At 36.2% G+C, this 23,214-nt stretch overlaps 1 protein-coding gene across 2 annotated transcripts in view; it reads left to right on the forward strand.

Moving 5' to 3' along the window:
- The window catches only part of SHPRH (SNF2 histone linker PHD RING helicase), a 51,581-nt gene that overhangs the window by 21,399 nt on the left and 6,968 nt on the right, over positions 1–23,214 (forward strand). For both annotated transcript variants that reach the window (XM_065631647.1, XM_065631648.1), the window contains exons 14-25: positions 1,962–2,083; positions 4,840–4,928; positions 6,671–6,763; positions 7,575–7,682; positions 8,660–8,802; positions 12,152–12,325; positions 12,642–12,704; positions 13,858–14,083; positions 15,490–15,633; positions 16,937–17,038; positions 17,851–17,922; positions 19,683–19,871. In XM_065631647.1, coding sequence (XP_065487719.1) covers positions 1,962–2,083; positions 4,840–4,928; positions 6,671–6,763; positions 7,575–7,682; positions 8,660–8,802; positions 12,152–12,325; positions 12,642–12,704; positions 13,858–14,083; positions 15,490–15,633; positions 16,937–17,038; positions 17,851–17,922; positions 19,683–19,871 — 1,525 coding nt within the window. The remainder of the gene's footprint in view (positions 1–1,961; positions 2,084–4,839; positions 4,929–6,670; positions 6,764–7,574; positions 7,683–8,659; positions 8,803–12,151; positions 12,326–12,641; positions 12,705–13,857; positions 14,084–15,489; positions 15,634–16,936; positions 17,039–17,850; positions 17,923–19,682; positions 19,872–23,214) is intronic.

Genomic DNA, 23,214 nt, shown 5'->3' on the forward strand with positions numbered 1-23,214 from the left:
TGGACCAAAAGCATGTTGTTAGTACTCTTTGCGAAATGTAGCTGCTACTTTTACAGTCAATTAGAGATGGGTTGTGAAAGAACAGGCTATTTCCATTCCAGGCTCTCAGAGCATTGTCTGCGTTGTTTCCTTTTTAGATTATGAGTAGGGAAATACTTAAACTTTTCATGCTGGCAGTGCTGTTCCTACTGTTTTCTGCTCTTGTTCATCCATTCTGTTCAGTCTCTTTCTATCCTTTTATAAAGTTTGTGTCCTTACTCCTTTAGTAACTGTGGTGGAAAAACTAGCAACGAAAATTAAATCTTTCTTAAAATCATATATACAAAGAAAAATTGTTTCGTAGCACTATTTATGTAAGCTTTTTTTATGAACCAAGCTTGGCTGCAGCAGTGGACATTCCCAGAACAGAGAGAAGATTTGGCTTATGGCTTTGGTTATAGATTGGAGAACAATGGAGAAATTCAGTGCTAGGACTTTGATGAATAAGAGAAATTTCCTGAAACAAGAAGGTTGATGCTGGTACATATGGATGAGAGAAACAAGCCTGAAACAAGAAAGCTGTGTTGGAGCATAATCTATGCTAGATTACTTTTTTCCCCCACCTGTGCAATGAAGGCAGTAAATGAGAACATCTACTCAGCAAAAATATAGCCTTCAAAATGGAGTTTTCTAGGCTTCTCTAGTTAAATTGAGTAAAAAACCCTTTTTGTCTTAATTGGTAGTCTCAGGCTATGTATCAAATTGTATACTTTATACGTACATCCTTTTGCTTTTATAATTTTTCTTGAAACTCCTGATGGTTTTAAAAATGAAAGGTAGTAGTAGTGCAAGAAGTATCAGAGTATGAGCAGCAGATGCTAAGTGTATTTGCCAGTATTACCTCTGCAGAATTCAGCTAGTTATGAATAGCGATTATATTGATTTCAAGCCTGCTTTAGTGTAACACTGTGGTGTAGATGAAGGAACAGTTTCTGCAAATGGAACAGTGTTGCAAGGAGGGTAAAATAAAGACCTAGTCAAGGATACCCCTCCAGAATACCTTGGGCTCAGACTGCACAAGAGTTATGTCACCTCTTACTCTTCTCCAGAGCACTGAACACCAAATAGTAAATGCTTCTCCTGAAGGTGAATGAGGTTGAGGAGCAGAGTTTCAGGGAGGGGGGTAGTGTCTGGTCTCACCACAGCAACTGGTCACAGAAGCAGCCTCAGGTCGGCTGTTGTAAACCGCTGTTGCAGTTTAGTCTCCTGTCTCTTCGCATCAGTCTTCTTTCTACCAGGGTTCTTTGTCCCTTGGCATTACTCCAAGCTATCCTTTGTGCTTCTTTCTTTCTCTTTTCTCATCTCTGTTCTTGCTGCTCACTCTTACCTCTACATTTCTCGTATTTTCATGTTAAGCTAATTATCTTCTGATGAAATTCTTCTCATGAATTACAAATATTAAAAACAAATGTAGAAAAGGAAGTTTAAAATGATACTTGCTAATCTTCACTGTTCTCATTTCACACATTTTCCTCTTTAGCTTGACACCTCATCTGTTTTGCATGTTTAGATTGGTAGCAGAGGGGAGAAATGTAGTCTCTCATAGCTGTTTTCATTTGAACAGCTTCTAGCAAAATGAGGTCTATTTTTGCTTGTTTCCAGTTCACCACTGTGACAGAAGGAGCAAAATATTTTGCCCTGTGAAGGGTTATTTTACCTAGTTCTAATTTTCCTCTTGCTTCTTATTTCTATCTATTTTTGGGAGGTGTCAACCTCTTGATGTACTCAAGTTAGGTAGGCTAAAGCTCTAGCTGCAAGAAAAGCTGATGGCTAGGGTTTTTTAATAAGTAAATACATCTCAAAAATATTTGCACAGTATGTTGGAGTCATGCAACAATCTTTCATGCTGCACAGCGTAACAGTTTTACTTTTCTAGTCTTGTGGTTTTTTTTCAAATTTGAGCTATTTGGTCTCCATTTCAGCACCATGACCATGGAGGAACTGCTTACATCTCTGCAGAAGAAATGTCGAACAGAGTGTGAGGAAGCTCACCGACAGCTGGTGTGTGCTCTTAATGGCTTAGCTGGTATCCATATCATTAAAGGTAAGACTGGATGGCTGTAGCATATTATTTACTCCTTTTGGTAGGCTAATTATGGTTAAGATGACGCCATGTGAAAACAGTGTCTCTTTTAATTCAGGGAAAAAGCCATAATGAAATCCTGGGAAACTAGAGAGGCTTGTTGCAGTGTTTGTAACAGAAAACAACATCCATTCTAGATGAGGGAGAAAAGAATAGGTGTAGTTTGGTGCATCTTTGAGATGTCTCAGACTATTTCTGGAATTTTTGTTTTATATTCTCTCTGGAGTCTACCATCTATGTGTACTGGGAGGATAAAACGTTGTACTTGTGTAATTGTACTTAACCTGCTTTTGTTTTACCAGTACTGCTTTCTGGGCTTCCTTTGTGCCACCTGCCACACAAACTGCTATGCTGAGTGTGGAATCTGTTGGAATTTGTTTGCTGCTGCCTGCTATACAGCTCTGTCAACACAGGTTTTGTCTGAAGTGGGGAAAAAAGCTTTGGATCGGAAACAAAAATAATTATATTAATCTTAAATGTCCCACTAAACAAAGTTATAATAAATTAAAATGACTTAGCCATGGATGTGAAAGAAAAGCCTCTTTGCCAAGTAACAAGTCTTCTGAAGTTGACAAACTGGTTGAATTTTTCCAGCTTGTGTTGAAGTCTTCCTTCAAAAAGGAGAGAAAGCAAACTGCCTGTTCTGCTACTGTCCTTACAGAAAGATTACTTTCAGATTCTATTTAGTCTGTAATTTGTAGGTTTGAAATACTTTGTTATGATGGCAGGATGAACATAAAATTTTTCAGATAGAATTAAGTGCTTAAACATTTCTGTACAGATTACATACTTCTAAAATACACTAGTAGCAAAAATTAAATTTGGCCTTTTTCGAAAAGCAAATTGGTGAAAATTGCATCTGGTGAGAAACAAAGCAGGACTGAGGCAGAGTTCTGGTCTATAACTTCCCTCCCTGCTCCCAGCATTACTGTTACACTCAGTTGTTTTTACCAGCAAGGAGGAAGTGTACCTTATATTTAAGTAAAACCATTAATTTATTGTTAGTATAATTGAACTCTTACAAGTCTGATTGTTATTAGTCCAGATGTAATTGTTACAGGTGAAAAACTAATAATAATCACACCTACTTGTTTGTACTGCTTGTCCTGCTTTTATGTTCACCTTTCTGCTGCCCCTCTGGGTCCTGAGGTCAATGGTTTCATAGTGGTGGTGGCAGTGCTATGGCTGGTTGTCTCCACCTGGAGCTCTTCATTGGGAGGAATGTTCGTGTTGATGGTTTCTTCTTTCTCCCTCAAGGATCCAATTAGGGTCATTTTTATGTTTGCTAGCACACTTTTACACCTTTCTCTTTCTTCATGGGTCTGCAGTTCCACCTTAAACACCAAACTTAGTGTACATGATGCGTTTTATGAATGTTACATACTATTTCTTTGTTCTCTTTGTTGCCCCTAAAACCAGTTTTGTCCAGCTCTAGGTCTGCATTTCTTTGACTGTGGGTGAGTTGTTTATAGCCATGGCTTCCTTGTTCACTGCCAAGCCTGTGTACCATCTCTTAGCATCACATGGCTATACTCCTCTACACTGCATCCCATATCTTTTACTTTCCAAGGCCTCTGCTGTTGTTACTAGTCTTGTATTTCTCTACGCTACATCATGGTGTTAGTTGTAAATATGTCATTCTACATAGAATAACCGCTTGTTACTGCTACCTACATAAAGCTGTGATTGTGCCACACAAAGATAAACAAAAGTTAAAAAATTGGCCATAGACACCTAGTGAATTAGAGAAATTGCTATCACAGCTAGGCCAAGTGAAAGGTCTAGGCAGTTCAGAAAAAATTTGAAGGAGGCCTGACAAGTCTCAAGCTTGAGGCCTTGCAAAATCAGCACATAGCTTTTGTCCTGTTACTAGTAATGGGAATAGTATATTGCAGGACTACACCCTTACAACTGGCAACTGTTTCAATGTAAGAAGCAACAAATCTTATTGAAATAGTTGTTTACCCTTCAAGATAGGTAGGAAGATGTTTTTTGTTTTACCCTGTTATCTGTCTTTAATTTCATGTCTCTGTACTTCTGTGTTTAAAGAGTCTTCTAAGACTATTGCTGGCTAAATAATTTTCCATAAGTTGAGAAAATAAAACAAAAATGGATTAATGTCGTGGTTTCTTTTCTTTTTGCTGCTTTTCTATATGCAGCTTAGATTTTGTATTTCTTAAATTTATAGAATCTATTTTCTGAGAGGCAATTGTGATGTTAGGAGCTTACATCAGTGGTTATACTTGCTGCATGTATTTAATCATTTCTGCATTTTTGAAGTATGACACAACTTTCATTGCTTTCACTGGAAAGTGAATCGTATTTGCAGTGCAAATTTAGTAATTTAGTAATCTCACTGCGGCGAGATGTAGATGATGGTTTTTTAGTGCAACCTGTGAGATTTTTTAGACTTAAGCAACTGTGAATACATATTTTAAGATCAAGAAGTCTACAGATCTTGCAGTCACGAGAGATATTTAATTTGGAAACTGCTTTAGTCTTTGTAAAATATAATATTCCCTGTCTGTTAACAGTTGGGTTTTTGGGAGGGCACTGGGTGGAAGAATAAATAGGGAAGATTTGCTTCAAGACAAGCAAATATTGTACAGCCTCTCTGAAACCATCTTAGTACGTTACGAGTGATGGCCTGTCATGGCTGTTTGTATATTTAAAAACCAACATAATATGCATATGTTTTTGTTACTCTCTTAATTCAGGAGAATATGCATTGGCTGCAGATCTGTACAGAGAAGTGTTACGATCATCTGAAGAGCACAAAGAAAAGCTCAAAACAGATTCCTTGCAAGTGAGTGAGCATTCAAATGTAAAGAGACGTAGTTAAGAACTGGAATACTTTAGTTTTAGTTTAACAGGTCAGTCTTTTCTTCCTCCCAGTGGTGTGCTGAATGATTCTTCCAGCTTGCTGTTATTATCACAAACTTCAGACAGCAATCTGTCCAGTGACCTTCACATTTCCTTTTTTTTAAAAAAAAACCTGCTGTATTTCTAGAAACTTTTCCGTGTGAGTCTTCGTGATATCCCAGAAGCAGTGCATGATCTCCACCTGCTGTTGCGCGATAAACTTAACAAGCTGAATTCCTAGACTTGTGTATGTGTTTGTGACTGCCCACATTAGTGGTACTATATTGCATGCTGCAAATACAGGATGCTGCGTTTGCATTGAGGATAATAGTAACGTGCCAAATGATAGAGAATAATGTTGCTGCACTGCAGAAGATGTTCTCTGAAAGGGCAGCAAAACATCAAAAAGAATCAAAGTGAATTTTCTCTTCAGGAAATATATTAATACATTTTGAATACTGTGTTTAAAATATGAATATATTCTCCTGATTAAAAAAAAAACAGTGGTTCTCTAAAATCTTTATATTTCAAGAAATATCGGTTCTAAACTGACCAAAATTCTCTTAAGTGTAACAAGATATTTAAAATGTTAAAGACAGATAAATAAGAAGTGATCAGTTGTCTATTTCTTTACTTTGCTTGCTTCATTAAGTTATTCTTTTACTATCTTGCATGTGGTCGTCTGATGGCTTCGTTTGCTTCTTTGTTCTTTCTCCTTTGTGACTTCCCAGAGGCATTTTTTGCTTAGCATAGCCATATCAGCATAAACTTGTTAAGCTACTCATAACAAGATAGTTAATTAAGCTGTTTTACTGGTTTATGCAAGCCAATAAAGCAATTTTTTTTCTCAAAATGTACACTGCCTAGTATTGCCTTTGTGTAATAAAACACTTCTGAGTACTTCCCAGTTGCGTAGGCCTAGCTCTTTAAGATGGTGACAAACCACTGCTGGCCAGTGCCCCTCAGTGGCTGAGATTGTAATAGGGCAGAAGTGAAGTGAATCCGGGAGGTGAGAACAGCCTCCAGCATCATGATTTGTGCTCATCGTACAAGTTTGTGGGACATCTGCAGGCAGCATAACATTAGGGGTCTGGTTTGAGATATGTGGGGTGAGCCTAGGGAAAAGGAATAGGGTTGCCTTACATTAACAATCAAGTTTATTTCCCCTAAAAATAAACAAAAAGGTCACTTTTAATTCAGTCATTAATTTCAGAAAAATTAAAAATATGAAAAATTGTTGAAGACTTTGAGAGCTAGGTTTTTTCCCTGTACTTTATTTTGCTTCAGACAAGCTAAGCGAATTGTCTCCTTATAATATTTTGAAAGATATTACAAAATAATTTGGTCTTAGATAAATAACTTGTTTTCCATAATAATCAAGGGCTATTTTAATTAGGTGGGTGAGTACAGGACAGAATCTGATGACTTGGTGTCACGCTTGCCTGCTGATTTACTTTTGTGGTGTTGAAGAAGGTCTTTTTAATGTTTCACTTCCTACCTCAGTAAAATGAGGAAAAGAATGTTTTTCTTTATAAGATGCTTCCATATTAACAGAGAAAAAAATAAAGCTAATTTAAAATGAATACTAATTTCTTGCTGTATGTTTTCATTGCTGTTTAAACTCTTCGTGTCACAGATATTGCAGTGTATTTTTTCATTATTGCTATTGACTTTGTGTACATTTAGAGACTTCATTCTACACACAACTTGATGGAATTGTTGTTGGCAAAGCACCCAGGAATTCCCCCAACTTTACGTGATAGCCGACTTGCAGAAGAGGTAAACATTGTTCATTTTTATATAAATGTATTTTGAAGAGCACATTTTTTTTTCAATATTTTCTCTAACTAAAGAAATAACATTAAATAGCTTTCAGGTTTACTATGTGCATAATTATCTTGATAGTACCAAAGAAGGGAAGACTTAAACACACCCTAGAATCCACAAATTAAAGGTATCTAATGAAATCAGAATGTAATTGTGAAAGATACATATGTGTGTACCTGTTACTTGTAAAAAAGTTATTCGTTCATCATCAGTTTTTAAAATATCAAATAAACTGGTGTTGATCATATTGTGGAGAGAGCTGCATACCAAGAGAGGTTTCCACTGTCAGAAGTAACTTTCATGAAAAAAATTATATCTGATGCATCTAAAAATAATGAAATTTAAACCTTTCTTGTTATTTTATGAATAAGTTTTATCTGTAGGTAAGTTAAATTGTCCTGTTCTCAGATTGTTCTAAAATCTTTTTGTTTACTTATTCAGCACAATGTATTTTAATGTACAGAGAAGTAAGAATTACGAGTTAAATTCCAGTTCCTTTTTGTAATACAATGTATTCCTATTGTGTTGTTTGGGTGTGTCCAAAAGCAAAATTGCATAGTTAGCACTTTGTTTGTCTTAAATTATTTTTGGGCTAGATTCTAGAGGAAAAAAATAATGCTAAATATTGCTTACGAATGAAAGTGGGTAGCACGTAAGCAGCTAGCCATTTTAAAGCATTAAGGTAGCTGGAGAGTTTTTTACGTTTTCAATTATTCCTCATAAATATGAGTTGTATGTAATTTAAAGTCTTATTTCCATGCAGGCAGAACAACTTCGACAGCATTATATGAGTAAATCCAATGCAGAAGTTGCAGAAGCCCATCAGGCCTTACAGCCAGTTCTTCAGACCATTCGAGAGCTCCAGAGAAAGGCAGGTACCTCTTACATGTATTTAGTCTCTGAATTTTGAGGTTTTCTTAAATATTTTCATCTGCGTATCCAGAACTCCAGCTGTTTATTATCTCTAGCAGTTCTAGAGATAATAAACACTTTGGCAGTGTGCACATGCACATTGACAACACACACACACAGAGCCCCAAAACATATTCTGTGTTCCCCACATAAAGAGGCACACAATACTTGATGAACAGATGACTGAAAATAGAAGTACATGGTGGCATGATTCTAGTAAAATTTAACACCATGCTTGATTTTTATATTAACGTGCTTCACGTGTAACTTGGGTAAATAAATAAGTTTTATAGGGTTTGGTGGTTCAGTTACTTTCAAATGAACTGTTCTTTGACATGCATTTAGTCGTGCTTAAGGCTTAATTGTGTTTAGTCAATATGATAATTGAGTTTTCATGGGAAGGTGCAAACCCTTAATGAATTGGTGAGCACTTGAGTTGAAAGGCTTGTCATTTGCATGATAGTAAAGAAATAATGAAGAAATGAGGCAAATGGCACATGAGGAAGTAAACTTCTGTATCTTCTTTCACCTTTTAAAATTACAAGGTCACTTCAGTGTTGTTCTATTAATTTCCCAGAGACCTTGCTTTCTATGGTTAAATGATCCTTTTGTCTCCTTTTGAGAGGGAGAGAGGAAGGGGAAACTTTGAGATTACAGTATCTCTGTGGCTATGCTGTATAAATGGCCTCAGTGAGTCTAACTCTACTGAAAAAATTTGAAGGAGTGGAAGTAGATGGGAATGTAGAAAATTTCTTCATCATGTATTCATTTACACAGGAAAGGGGATGTTTTTCAAGCATACTGTCATCTTCCTCTTTCTGTGGAATTTACCAGTCTGTGTTTGTGTGGTCTAAAGAGCAGTGTAAGTCTCTGCTGCAATTAGTAAATTGGTTGGTTGTTGAATGTTCATGGATAAATCTGTTCTTTTGCGTACAGATACATTCAGGTTCTCCTTGGTGGTTGGATGTCATCCAGACAGCAATACAGTATGCCATCGATGAGGAGCTTGTTCAACGTGTGCAAAATGAAATAACGTGCAACTACAAACAGCAGACTAATAAACTCTCCATGGCAGAGAAGTAAGAGAATAGCTAAAATAGGCTAATGAATACAGTTAAGTCTGCTCATGTCCTCTTATCAGTTTGTGCTAACGGTTGCAATTAAATAGCAGGAATTTTTGCTTCAGAGCATCTGGGCTTCAATGAAGTTTCAAAAACGGTCCCTCCAAAAGCATAACTAGATAGAAGACTTGGAAAGAGAAGCAGGAGAACTACAGTTTTCTCTTAGACAAGCTTTCTTTTAAATGTTCCTTTTTATTATCTACTGTTGTTTTACAGTCTTCTGTACTCATGCAAGTGCTGAGCAAGAAAGATTCAAAGTTTACTGCATTAAAATTGAGTAACCTCTAAAAGAAATTGACTTGCTTAAATGGAAAGTAGACAGACAATAACAGAAAATCGTTGTGCAATAGAGTAAAATAGCATCACTCTTTTTCTGAGCAAAGAATTTTGGTTTAGATTCATGTTAGAGGCAACAGTACCACTGTTGTTGTGTACAGTTAGAGAATAACGGATTGGAAGGGATGTTTGGAGATCCATCACCTAGACCGACTTCCAGCCAATAGATCCAGGCCCATCCTCAGAGATTGAGCCCAATCACATTGCACAGGGATTTGTTCCGTTGGGTTTATGGTATCTCCAAGGAGGGAGATTTCACAGCCTTTGTGTGAAGCCTGTTCCAGTCTTTGACCCACCTTCTGGGGAAAAAAAAAAAAATTCTTCAATCTAGCTAATATGTGTTGCATCTTGTGTCCATTGTCTCTTGTCCTTTTGTCATGCACCTTTGAGAAAAGCTCGGCTCAGACTTCTCTGTGCCTTCAGGTTAGGTAGATGTAGAAAGCAATAAGGTCTCCCCTGACCAATCTTATTTTAAGGCTGAATAAAGCGTTTTCTCCCAGCCCTCTCTTGTACATTCTGTGCTTCAGCTCCTTAAGTTCATCACAGAAAAGGGAGACAGTTTAAATTCAGGCAGTTTTCTCAGATACATGAACAATCCTTATACTCTTAAATTCAGTCTTTCTGAATAATTTTTTTAGTTAAATACTTTTTTTGTTATATATATATATAAAACTAGGTGTATATAAATGCATATACATATGTATATAAATAATCTGTGTATAAAATGTGTGTGTATATATGTATATATTTAAATACTTTAGGTATGCACAGATTTGAACTAAATATGTTAAGAGAGATCCTCCAGTATGGCTACTCTGTCAAGATCCAAAAAGGTGGCAATTCCTTGCCCTGCTGGAAGTAGGCACATGTTTTACTTTTCAGTACTTAGCATAATTCTATTGAATAGTCTAAACAAATCTTTACATCTTCTTTCTTCAAAACTCAGAGTTATGCTGAGGAGGAAGAAGGAAATTCTGTCTGATCAAAATAGATATTGAGGCCACCCAGCTGGAAAGTAGCTTTGCAGAAAAGGACCTGGAGGGTTCTGGTGGACACCAAGTTGACCATGAGCCATCTATGTGCCCTCATGGTGAAGAAGGTTAATGGTATCCTGGACTGCATTAGGCAAAATGTTGCCAGCTTGTTGAGGGAAGTGATCCTTTCCATCTACTCAATGCTGGTGAGGTCACATCTGGAGTACACTGTGTCCAGTTCTAGGCTCCCCAGTAGAGAGAGAGAGAGATGGACATACTGGAGAGTGTCCAACAAAGGGCCAAGAAGATGACAAAAGGGCTGGAACATCTCATGTATAAGGACAGGCTGAGAGAGCTGTGATTCTGTTCAGCAGTTTGGGGGGATCTTCTCAGTGTATATAAATATCTAAAGGGGAGGTGCAAAACAAATGGAGCCAGGCTCTTTTTAGTGGTGCTCAGAGACAGGACCAGAGGCAGTGGGCACAAACTGAAACACAGGAGGTTCCCTCTGGACATCAGGAAACACTTTTTTACTGTGAGGGTGACTGACCACTGGCACAGGTTGCACAGTGAAGTTGTGGAGCCTCCATCCTTGGAGGCCATCTGAGCAGAGTCCTGGGCAACCAGCTGTAAATGGCCCTGCTTGAGGAGAGGGATTGGACAAAACAACCTCCAGAGGTCCCTTCCAACCTCAACCCGGCTGTGAGTCTGATGTGAACATTTTGTGGTTCAGTGTCGTTTGAGAACAATGGCATCTTGTTCTGGCCAAAATTAATTTGAGGAAAGGGTTGTTTGCATGTTCATGCTGAGCTCATATGCCTGTGCATTCATCTATACACTTGCTTGTATTATACTGTATTTTTTTTTTCCTCACTTGAAATTCACTGTTTAGGAAGTATCTTTTAAAATTGTTGCTGCTTACAGGTTGTATAACTTTGCAAATGTGATCTGCAATACCAGTATTTATTTTATAAAATAGGGATAAAACTTTTTTCCTTTTAATTTTTTTTAGCATATGCATTAAAACCTTAAAAAAGTGTCTTACGAAGCATTGCTAGTCAACGGTGGAAGCAACTAGTCCTTATCTCTAGCTGAGTATTAGAGATGGTTGGTATAGTGGGAGATTTTCATAGATCTGAAATATTTGGCAACCGATAGTATTAACAACAGACTACTGATTGCAATTTACACGTATTTTTCAGACTACCTGGTTAAGCACACTTACCTATTTTAAAATACATACTGCTTAAGTAGGTCATTTTAAATTACAAACTTTAGTAGTGTTGTTAAACCTGTGCTTGTCTCTCCACATTTTACAAAAGCGATATTTTGGATCAAACTTTCCATAGGGGGTAGAACCACAGTTTTGTAGTACACTGCCTTGTATATGAATGCCAGACATTGTCTGAAGGCTGCACTCTCAGCAAGAGACCTCTGTTCATGGGAAGAACATAGTATGGGAAGTGCTTAACTGGTGTTCATGTTCCCACTCCAATCAAGAGAGGCATCTAGATTTTAGAAAAATAGTTCACCGTCATGTCCATTTTAATAACTTTCGCAAGTTAGCTTTCAAAGTTAAATGCGGTATATTTTTGTGATGGGTGCATGTGTCTGCTGTGAATTGCACAGATGCATTGAAAATCAGTTTGGCCAACAGATGCGAATAAGACTAACTATATGTAGTTGTTTACCTTTAGTATATTTGCATTGTGGACTAGAAAGTTTCAGGTTGGTGTTGACTACTGATATTCGATCGCATCTCTCAAGTCTCAGAAAGAGTCTTTTTATCCTACGGATACCAGGCATCATCTCAGGAGATACAATGGATTGATTTCTAACAGCATTACGTGTAGTAGTAATAAGCGTGTATTTATGATATGGACTTCCTATGTGGTCCTGTATTGCTGTTTAGCTATTTCTCTTCTACTTCAAAATAGTGAATTAAGTTTGGATTTGGTGACTCAGTGTGCAATTAGTTCCCTTGTTCTTTAAATCAGATTCCGTGACTGCAGAGGCCTTCAATACCTGCTCACAACCCAGCTGGAGGACGTGAAGAAGTTCCAAAAGATTGTAAGAGAAGCAGTGAAAAACTTGGAAGGCCCTCCCTCTAAGCAGGTCATTGAGGCTGCCACCATCTGCCATTTGCGACCTGTTAGACTTCCACTTAACAAGTATGTCTTGAAAATAGAAAACATGCTTTAGAGGTGTATTATTAAGTTTTTCTTCATTTGAAATAAGAAGAGATTAAAGTCTTTATTCTGTATTCAGGGTCTGTATGTACACAGATGTCACAGATATCTATTTGATATCATCATGACCTTACCTTGCTCTTGTTCTTACAAAATCTTTTCATGTCAGTTATTAAGACTTAAATTGCTCTTTTTTATGGACTTTGGGGTTTTTTTTATGTTGGACTAAGGAATTACAGGAATTGCTTTGGTTTCTGATGAAATTCTGAGTACTTGTTTTCAATCTTCTGTATTGCAGCTGTGTCTTTTGTAAGGCTGATGAGCTGTTCACAGAGTACGAGTCAAAGCTCTTTTCTCATACGTAAGTTTATAGCTTTTTAAACTTCTCACTATCAAAAAAGTTAAAGTTGGATTGTTTTATATTTTATACTTTTAAGTTTTCTGAAATAACTTTATGATAAAATTACAGCAACTTCTTGCTAGTGGCCTTGATAGCAATTTTATTACTCAGGTTTAATTTTCTGTGTAAATTTCATTTGAAAAAAAGTGTACAAGGAACAAACATGCCACTTTTTCTCAAGCTGCTATAATATGACCATACATTTGAAATGAAGTGTTGAAGTGTTCAGAAAGTGATGTATAAATACAAGTATACTAATTAAACACATTCCTGTTTGTGCAATGTTTGTAGTCAGGTTGCAAATGGTATAATACCATACTCATGCGTAATTTTTTTAAAATTCTATATAACTCGTGAAGTAACAAAATTTGGCTAAAGCCACAGTGACAGAGGAGATTTCAGACAGGAATGCAGCTGTGAGCTGAAAGAAGGGCTGCACCCACATATGGTGTGAGAGAAATATGCATAGTGAACAATACTGAGAGGCATAGATTACAGCCCTCTGTGTGCCTTCTCTTCGACTTTCATCTCTCATAGCCCTCACCATGTCAAAATTGGATTCAAAAATCTTGAGATCACCAAGAAAACATTTTAAAAAGTCTTTACCAGTGTGAGCTCTCTTACCTAATGATTGCTCGAAATCATTAGGAAATGTTAGTGTGTTTCTGAATTAGCATTGTTTGTCAAGGAGACAACTGGGAAGCCATAGTGTTCTTAAATAGTGCAATACATAGCAAATTTTGCATCAGAGTTTTAACTGCAACTCTTGCTGATTTAAGTAGTCAGAATTGCTTGCTTTTTTTTTTTTAAATGAATGTGACATTAATCATTAATAGCTACTGGAAGATAATTAAGATATATAAGCCTTCACAAAAGCTAGTCATGACTATGAGCTAATAAAATGGCCTGCACAGTGATTTCATTACTGGTACTGAGGTCACTGTGTTCAAAGAAAGCTTTTGGGATATCATGTAATAAAACAGCTGTTTATATTTGCTTGGTTTGTTTTATCCTTTAAGCAAATATTAGAAGGCTGAAATATATGGTGAACAAGTAGAAATGGATGCAAAAGTACGAAATCAGTGGTAAGTATCATGTTGGGTTTGTTTTCAAGTGTTACAGGCCAAATGGCAATATTTGAGGAGATGATAGAAGATGAAGAAGGGCTTGTTGATGACCGTTTGCCCACTACAAGTAGAGGACTGTGGGCAACCAGTGAAACTGAACGTGCCTTGAAAGCAATTCTCTCCTTTGCCAAAGCTCACCGAATGGATGTTAAGCTAACTGAAGAAGGCAGCATATTTCTAGAACTCTTTGAAGCGTGGAAAAAGGAATACAAGGTACAGTAAATGAGATTGTGACAGAACAATTGTGTAGCCCATTCAATGTAATATAAGCAACTTTAGGCTGAATATGAACGAATTTAAGTTGTATTCCTGAAATGAGGGTTTACCTACACAAAGGTTTTTCACAGTGCTTGTTACAAGATTTGCCTTAAAATGGTTTACATATGATTTAAGAGTTTCCAAAAGCTATACTGGTTACTAAGCAGATTACTAAGCAGTGTAATTGTATCTATTAAGACAGTATACAGCTATAATTAAATGTTTGTCAGCTTAGTTAAATCAGAATGTAGCAAGACTCAGCAAATCGAATGTTGGTCCATTCTGTAATTCAGTTTATCTTCAGTCTCGTGCTAGCTACAGATGTCCTTTCGCTATTGCTTTATTTCTTGGATCTTCTTTACTACACAATGTAACCTGAACTAGTCTCCTATTGTTTGGATCAGAGAAAACTACAGGAGTGTACTGCGGCTTTCTCCATGCATCCTTGTGTGTCTGTGTGTCCTTGCAGTGAATACGTACCAGTGATGGAGAAGGGGCAAGAGCTTTTGCATACAAGGGTCTTATCCTGTCTTACAGCTTAGGTGTAATCAAAAGTGTTTCTCTTGAATGCTTTTCCTTCTCATTTTTAATTAACACAAACTTCAGCTTCAGTAGAACATACCTGTGTTTCACCCTTGTGATCTTTCTCCCAGGCTTTTACAGTCTTTACAATTAAAAAATCAGAAATCAACAAATAGTATTTTTTGGCATTTGCAAAAGAGGTCTCTGAATTTCAGTTAGATCACTGCAGATTTTTTATATAATATGCAAATAGTGGAAACCTTGTGAAGAACTATTTAACAGTATTATTGGTAATTTAAAAATAATGTCAGTTTATATGTATAGCATGTTTCCAGTTGTGGCCACTTCTTTTGTAGAAAACAAGAATTTACTTTTTCTTGGGTAAATTGAGTCTGTTATCTTCACTTTGTACTCATCTGTGCTCTTGTCAAGACCACTCAAGCTGTTAACATTTCTTTAAAAAATATTTCATCTTTAAGGAGCAGTCTCAGTACTATAATAGCTTTCTGTTCAAAATTGCTGAATCATTTTTCCTTATTCAGCATTTGCTTAGTCTCACAAGGCATTTTGTTCTGAGCTTGTAGTTGCATTATTTATTGTAATAGTTGTAGAAGTAATGAGAGACAGCTATTTATAGTTGTTCATAAAAGGATGGAAAAGAAAGCAGGCAAGATGATCTCCATACTGTTTGTTTTCCTTCACCGTTTGTTGTTGTGGCTGAATTACTGTAAAGAGATATTATCTCCAGAAAAGTTTTCACGTTATACAAGGTATGACAGAGTCATAGAAAAGGAACTCAACTCAGTTCTGCTACTAATTTGTTGAGGCTTTTTTTACAGTTGCTTCATGAATATTGGATGGTACTGAGGGATCACGTGTCTGCTATTGATGAGCTGGCAATGGCTACAGAACGGCTGAGAGTGCGTCATCCTGATGAGCCAAAACCAAATCCACCAGTTCTCCATATCATAGAACCGCATGAGGTAAAGTACTTGGCAGGAAAGAAATGTTTTACTTTGGTTTGTTTTTCTGAAAGAAACTACCTCCTACAAAAATAAAAATTTGCATGTAGATCTGTGTAGGAGGTCTATAGTGTGCCTCTGTTTCCATTTGAGAAAGCCTTGGTGGAGTAAAGAGTGCTTATCTATTTCTATGTTCAGCATATGGGCCTTTTTGAGCTTGTAAGTCTTATTTTGATTTTTTTTTTTTTTCCAGCTCTCTGACTGTAAGAGTGTGGCATGTTTCTAAAAGGCTGCTGTCCTTTCAGCAGCAGGTGAATGGCTCTGGGACCTTTCTCTACAATTGGCCAGTTTTCCAAGGGGGTGGAAAATTAAGTTGACCTAATTTCTTACCCATATTGCTACTTTCCACAAGGACCTAAAAAACAGCAGTGTGAACCTAAAAGACAAATCTTTTTTCAATATCCTGGCATTTCTGAGCCTCCTCTCAGACACTGTCTATTCATGAACATAAAAAAATGCTGTGTTGATTTAACATATTATTTTTTTTTTCACTAATAGAAATATATTTTCAATAGAAACATTTTGTGCTTTTTTTTCCAGTGAGATTCAGCGTTAGATAAAATTCTTTTATTTCTGTAGGGAAGTAGATATGTTGTGTGTATTAAAGCAATTTTTCAAACGGAGCACTTTGCTTAACAAATGTTTAACCAAGTCTAAGATTTATGTATGTGCTTGCAACAATAAGAAACACCAAGGCCTTCATCCTTTGGGTGCTTGATTCTTCTGCAGTATTAATAACTACACCACTATCAACTGTAATTAATAGAAAAGGAGTCACCTTGATGCTTCTATCTTTGTATAGGTTAAATGAAAAGTGAAAGCTTCTAAGAAGTATAAAGAAAGTAATTACTTGTTTCTTACACATTGTTTTTGGAACCAGCAGTAGACTCTAGGATCTATTTGGCTGTAAGAAGATGTATGATAAATTGAATGAAATTTGAAAGAAATTTTTTTTAAAAAAAGTTATTTTAAATTGATTTTGTCTCTGTAAAGAACCAATAATGCAGATAAACAAATAAATAATAAGTTTGCATATGTCCTCCGTCTCAGCCCATTCGCAGTACTGCATTCATACTGGGTACTGGAAAGAAATAGATATTAAATTTTGCCTGGGGAGAAGCGCATCTTAAATTTACAGAATGAGCTGTTCTGTCTGTCCCCAGTAAATTATTCAGCTGAATTTTGCCAAGAAATTAATATAAGCCTTATTGTAGAACTTAACTGTATTTTCTTTTTTAATGTGTGTTTAATACTGTTTCCATAGGTAGAGCAAAATCGAGTGAAACTTTTGAATGACAAGGCAGTTGCCAAATCACAGCTTCAAAAGAAATTGGGACAACTTCTATATCTCACTAATCTGGAGAAGGTAAGGTTTACAGTTCCTTGGTCCTTACCGAAGTGATGTGGTCTGTTTACCTAGTGGAAAGCTATCATTTTTATTTCAATCTTACATTATAAAGAAAAATGTATTTTCTGTAAAGATTCGTTACATGTTGAGATTCAGTGTGGTGCTCTTTTAGTTACTGCAAAGTCATAAAGTTATTTGTTACATTATATAATTTAGCTATTTGCTTAATTGCACAGTTTTAACCATCTAAAACTATTTCATAGTTTATAAGTTTCATTAAAACTAACTAGGCCATGCTTAGTCGAAGCCTTGTAAAATTATGTACCTCTCCACCTACCCTATTTTACAAAGAGCTTTTCTTCTTAAACAGAAGGACAAGCAGGTCTGTAGGTTAAATAAGTGTAAAAAAATCGACACAAACACCATGTATGCTACATTATTTTAATCAGTGTTGAAGTAAGTACAATTGCTTAAGTAAACGTAGTTCATAACTAAGTATATGTAAGTGTTTTTACAACAATGTAGAGCTGATAGAAAATATGAGGAGTTTCTTGTTTGAAGCTTGTACTTCACAAGGATTTTTCAAAGCCTTAGTAGAGATGCAGATGCTATCTGAAGGATTGCAGTATAAACAGTACTCCTTTTACTTATCATAAATTACATATTTTTTTAACTCCTCATGATAGACTTATTTATTCATGAATGATGTTTTATAATTTGCTCACACTTTTTTAAAGGACTTAATTATTCCATTTTCTAGAGGCTTGTTTTAAATATAGAATAACTTTGTTGAAACACAAAGTTGTTTGGTTTTTTTTTCTGCTTTACAGTCTCAAGATAAAACTACTGGGGGAGTTAACCCTGAACCATGTCCGATCTGTGCACATCAACTGGGAAAACAGGTAAGATATATAGTCAGCAGGTTTTGGTTTTAGAACATCTTTACCTAGGTCTGAGTCAGTTGTGTGTCAAATTTTCAACCTTTGATTTTAAATGAACATTGTACTGAAACAAGGGAAATAGGCCCATTCCTGTGATGTACCAGCCTTTCCCCTGAAATAACGTTTTGCACAGTTGCAAGCGCCTCTATAGCCTTTAGCTGTTGACATCAATGCTCAAGTGATTTGACAGAAGTGTTCCAAAAATGTGTTGCTTATTGTTTTGTAACTCTGAAGTTTCGCTTTCATCCTTTTGTCAGAAAAAAATTCTTTGCTGTTTATAAGCTAATAGAATGAAGAAATAGGTAAGCTTCTGCACTATGATAGAGTTTTACTGTAACTGCTCTTGTTGATAGTACTTTTCTTAAGGACTCTAAAGAAATTGATATTAGCTACTTAAACAGTAGTAAAAAACAATAGAATAAAGACTTGCAATCTGGACTTCTTTCCCCACCACTTACCTCCTGAATTGCAGGAGTGAGATTTAATCAAAACTGATCTGTATCATAAAGTACAAAGCCATAGTTTATACTTTACTTACCATGCATTAGGTAAAAACATGAAAGGACTCCTGTATGGTCAAACCAAATTGGCACTTTTTTTTAGGGTAGCTATTTTAAGGTGTTTTAGTTTCTGTTAGTTTTATGTATAAGTATGAGCCAGTGTCACACCATGTTTCCAAGATCCCCTCTATGTTGTTCTTCTGAGGATGATACAGGTTTTTACAGAGAACAGTTGCTTGCCCTGTTAACTGCCACGATGCTTCATCTCTGAGCTGGAGGAGCTCACTGAAAGGAAAAACTCTCTTTTCTTTAACTTTGGCTGAGACTGCCACTTGAGATGATAGCAGCTGTCATGTTGCAAGGAACTTTTAAAATGCTTTGCATCCCATTTCTGTGTGATTGAAAGAACCTTACAAAGCCTATGAGATCTTTCACTTGATAATCAGTCATTTAGTCAATTCCCTCTGCTACTCGGACCCATGAAAACGGATTTATTTTTTTCTCTTAGAATGGCCTATAGAACAGACGAGTACAGAGTAAGCCCCTATTTCTAGATGTAAAAACATTGGTTTACAGATTACTTCTCTCTTAAGGAAGGTCAAAGCTGACCTGTAGATGTTTCAGGCTCCTAAAGGAAGGACAGCTTCTGCAGTGCGATCTTTTGTTTCTAATTCATTCTGTCAAAGAAAATCAATATTCTTTGTTCTAAATCCTTTTTTCTTCTTAAATCCAAAAATGTTGCCTAAGGCTTAACAATATCTAAAGATTAAAACACTTTCAGACTTTTAAAATAAAGACTGATCCAGTATGAACATATTGATAAAGATTTTTACAGAGGGCAAATGTGTGGGTCTTTTTAGGTGTTGTATATATGTAATCTCTGTACTTAACCTATGCATTAAGAATCAGTCTTCGTAGAAATTTAGACTGTAATGTCTTCAAGTTTAAAACTGGGAAAATACAAAAAATGAACAATAAATGCAGAGGCCTGCAGTGGATCATGAATCTTTCTGTGCTTGAGAACTTTGAAGTCCATGCTTTTTAACAGCTAGAGTACTAAAAATTCTAAAATTCTTCAATTTTAATCTGAGTTTCATGAAAGTGTTTCTGTGAAAATGTAATTTATCACATATTAGTACACTGCTTTTCTTTTGCATTCATCCAAAACTGATACTCTGCTTGTTTGGTTTTTGTTTTTGTTTTTTTAAATTCTCTGCATAGTGGGCAGTGCTGACATGTGGACACTGTTTTTGTAATGAGTGTGTAGCTATCATCATAGAGCAGTACAGCGTTGGCACCCGCCGGAGCTCAATTAAATGTGCCATTTGCAGGCAGACAACATCTCATAAAGAAATATCATATGTCTTCACTGCAGAAACTGCAAATCAGGAGGATGATATCCCGGTAAAGGTATGTAGTTTATGAGCTTTGTGGCCCAAGGTTTCAGCAGTGCGTATGTGCTGTGTTTTGCTGCATACTGCACTTATTGCAGGCAAATCTACCAGACAGTTTTGTAAGTAGGTTCACTTTCATAATTAGTTTTGTTTATAACCTGTAGAGTTCTTTTTCTTTTGAATTGGACATGATGGGCCTTTCTTATAGTGTAACGAAAGTTTTTGCACTCTTCTCCAAGGAAGGATACACATTTTCCTGTCAAGTAAAAGGTGGTTTTTTGGTTTTTGTTTGGCTTAGGTTTTTTTAACTTAGGCTTTTCATAACTTTTAAGAGTTCTGGAAAAAAAACATGAAAGGAAACAATGTGAAAGAGGATATCTTTTTAACACCTACTCTTTAAATGTGCCTGAGGAAAGGCCTTCTAGATGGATGACAGAATTACACATCTGTTGAAGTATTGCTGTCTTGGGATGTGAGGGGACGGGACAGCTTTTGCTGAGCTTCAGGTTTGGTTTTTTACAGCATTTGACATTGAGTAGAAATAAATGCTGTTTCTATGCAGGCAATTAGGTTTTTTTGGTTGTGGTGGTTTTGGCTTTTTGTAGCTGAGGAGAGATGAGGCTCTTTGGAGGCATAGTTTTGCTGTATTTGCTTGAAATGAGTAGTCTGAGAAAGCTGCTTGTACTCTAAGGCTGTTAGGATAATGTAAATATTTTAAATTGGTACGTCTTCATTGTTAGCCAGAGAACATAAACCCTGATTCTGAATTTAGGATTAGTCATCTGGAACGTTTCTTGAGCTACCCAAGGAGTAGTTGTTTTGTATTTTGCGTATTTATGTAACATTGTCTGCTGTACAAACCATAATTAGGAGGAAAGAAGTGACTTCTTTTTTATAGGGGTGAATGAACATAAAAAACCTGAAGGAAGATTATATCTATGCTTCCTCTGTCCAACTTGCCTGCTAATGAATTAGTGGACAGGTTTTAGTGAGTATATTTAGTAACCTGACCCAAAAATTATTCAGTAATAAGTCAAATGACAGAGGAAACAAAAGAGTTAATCCCGTAAAATAAAATATTAGTTATCAAAAACAATGCTTTTCATTGGAACCTCTTGACCATGAATTTGTACTTTAGAGAAAAGTTTCTCTAGTGTGATGTTGGGGACATTTCTTTTCCCTGTAAGTGTATCATCAATAGTGTGGTTCTGAAGCCAAATTCTTCAAGCTCATCCCCAAATCTTTTGATCTAGTTGTGTGGTGTAAGCTTTTTTCCCATGTTCTAAATGAGTGTTGACTCCGTGCAGTTGGATACTCTGCAACAGTATTCTTCCTGGGTTTTTTTGTTTGGAAAAACCATTAGTGCTTCTTGCCTATCTGCGTTTTAAACTTTGGTTAAAGCCTCACTGACTGGTTACATGTACCTACTGAAAAGATGACTGTTGAATATAGAGTGACTTTTGATCTTAAAACAGCTCCCTGCCTGGGCAATTTTTTTCTCAAGGCTTTCCACTGACATTGTCCAGCTCCGTTGAAGACTGGTAGCTGTGTTTTCCACTGTGACTTTGTGTCTATTCCTTTTAGCCTGGCTTTCTAAGGTGACAAGGTCTTTTCATAGTACTATCTTATACTTCTCCCTTAATTTAGCAACCTATTATATAATTTTAAACAGCTTGATAGTCTGAGTTTCAAAGGTAATTAATTTTCTACAAATCTTATTAAAATAGCCATGCACATAAAGTATGTCTCCTACTTGGCAAAATACTGTGGCTTGACTTTACCCTTACTACAAAAGATATCTTAAAGTTCAAGTCTGTGGGGGAAACTTTATTTGTAACTTGTGTGCCTTCCTAATGACAAAAGTTAATGAACCTCTAGACACAAACATGTAGGAAATCAGTCCTGATTGGACTGTTTCATCTACTTTTCTTGTTAACAGCGTTTTCATTGGGTTAAAGGCAGGGATGGAGGAAGAGACAGCATCTCCATGAATCTTTAGCAATATTGACACATACATAGTGCATAGGTACATTTTTGCTTTGCACAAATCTGTTATAGATTAGTATTAAACCAAAAGCCTGTGCTTACTGCAGTTATGGATACAATAGAAGATTCTGGACTAAAATGCAAAGGTAAAAGACTAATATCAGTAATATTTTGATTTAGATGATACTGCTATCTTAAAATATTATTATAATACAGCTGGACATACCAGTCATAGTTTTAATCGGGTTAATATAGTTAAAAGTAATAATGAAATATCCTGACAAGGAGTTCTATGTTATCTGTACAAGTGTCATTGAACCTTGTGGATAGACTTGGCTGCTGGCCTGTACTGAAGCCAATGCTACCACATTCATACTAGTTAGGTCGGCCTCCCTGGACAACTGGAATTCCATTTTATCAGTGGATGTTTCCTAACTCAAATTATTAGATTTGAAGTAGTTGATGGCATGTGGCAGCAGGGGGAGTAAATAGGCTATATTTTTGAAGTGCTGGTTGTTAGGACCTCACTTCATGGGTGGTCTTTTAACAGATTGTTTCCTCAGGGTTTGGATATATCACCCTGTTTCTAACAAGGAAACTTCAAATGAAAATTAAATAGAATAACTACATTTCATAAATAAAACACAGAAAGAACGTGTCATCTACTGTCCTGTGTAAAGGATTGTAGTATTTTCTTGAAGCATTTCTGCATCAGAAACTTCAGGCAAAGCAAAAGTATTAGTTCTGTGTGAATTTGCTTCTCATCTTAAGCAAGGCCCATTCTTATTTCACAAAAAAATACCAATTTCTACTATGGCTTCATTGTGTGTACTGCCAAAACAAACAGCATTGTTAAAAATAAAAATTTCTACCTCATATTCCTTTGAGGACAGTTAACAAAGTATAACTAACTTAATATGGTTTTTATAGAATACTGAGGTTAAGATCAGTGTCTTGCAGTATATCTATGAAAACTGTGTGACTTATTCAGCTTTTATATTTTCATCTGAACTTTCTCAGTCCCTCTGGTCTCTTTCAGTATTCAGTACCTCTTCCCCCCCTCCCCGTTGCCATATACATCTTGTTCTTTATTGTACCAGCATTAACCATCTTAAGTTAATGCCTTAGGCAAATGCAAAAAGACTACTGTAAATGGGAGCATTTTATACTGACAAAGAGATTACTGGTGTCCCTGTGTGTTTTGGTTCTGTAAAAGCTTCCAGTGTCTGGTCAGCATTACAGTGGGTATTGCCAGCCTGTCATCTGAGACATTGTTGGAGGGTAGTTTTGATTCTCATGTGTGCTGTTCCATAATTAATTAGAACTAGCCAATCAGTTTATAAATACTCATCTGGATATTCAACAAAGTTACA

This window comes from Caloenas nicobarica, chromosome 3 (genome assembly GCF_036013445.1).
Source record: "Caloenas nicobarica isolate bCalNic1 chromosome 3, bCalNic1.hap1, whole genome shotgun sequence".
Classification (NCBI taxonomy): Eukaryota; Metazoa; Chordata; class Aves; order Columbiformes; family Columbidae; genus Caloenas; species Caloenas nicobarica.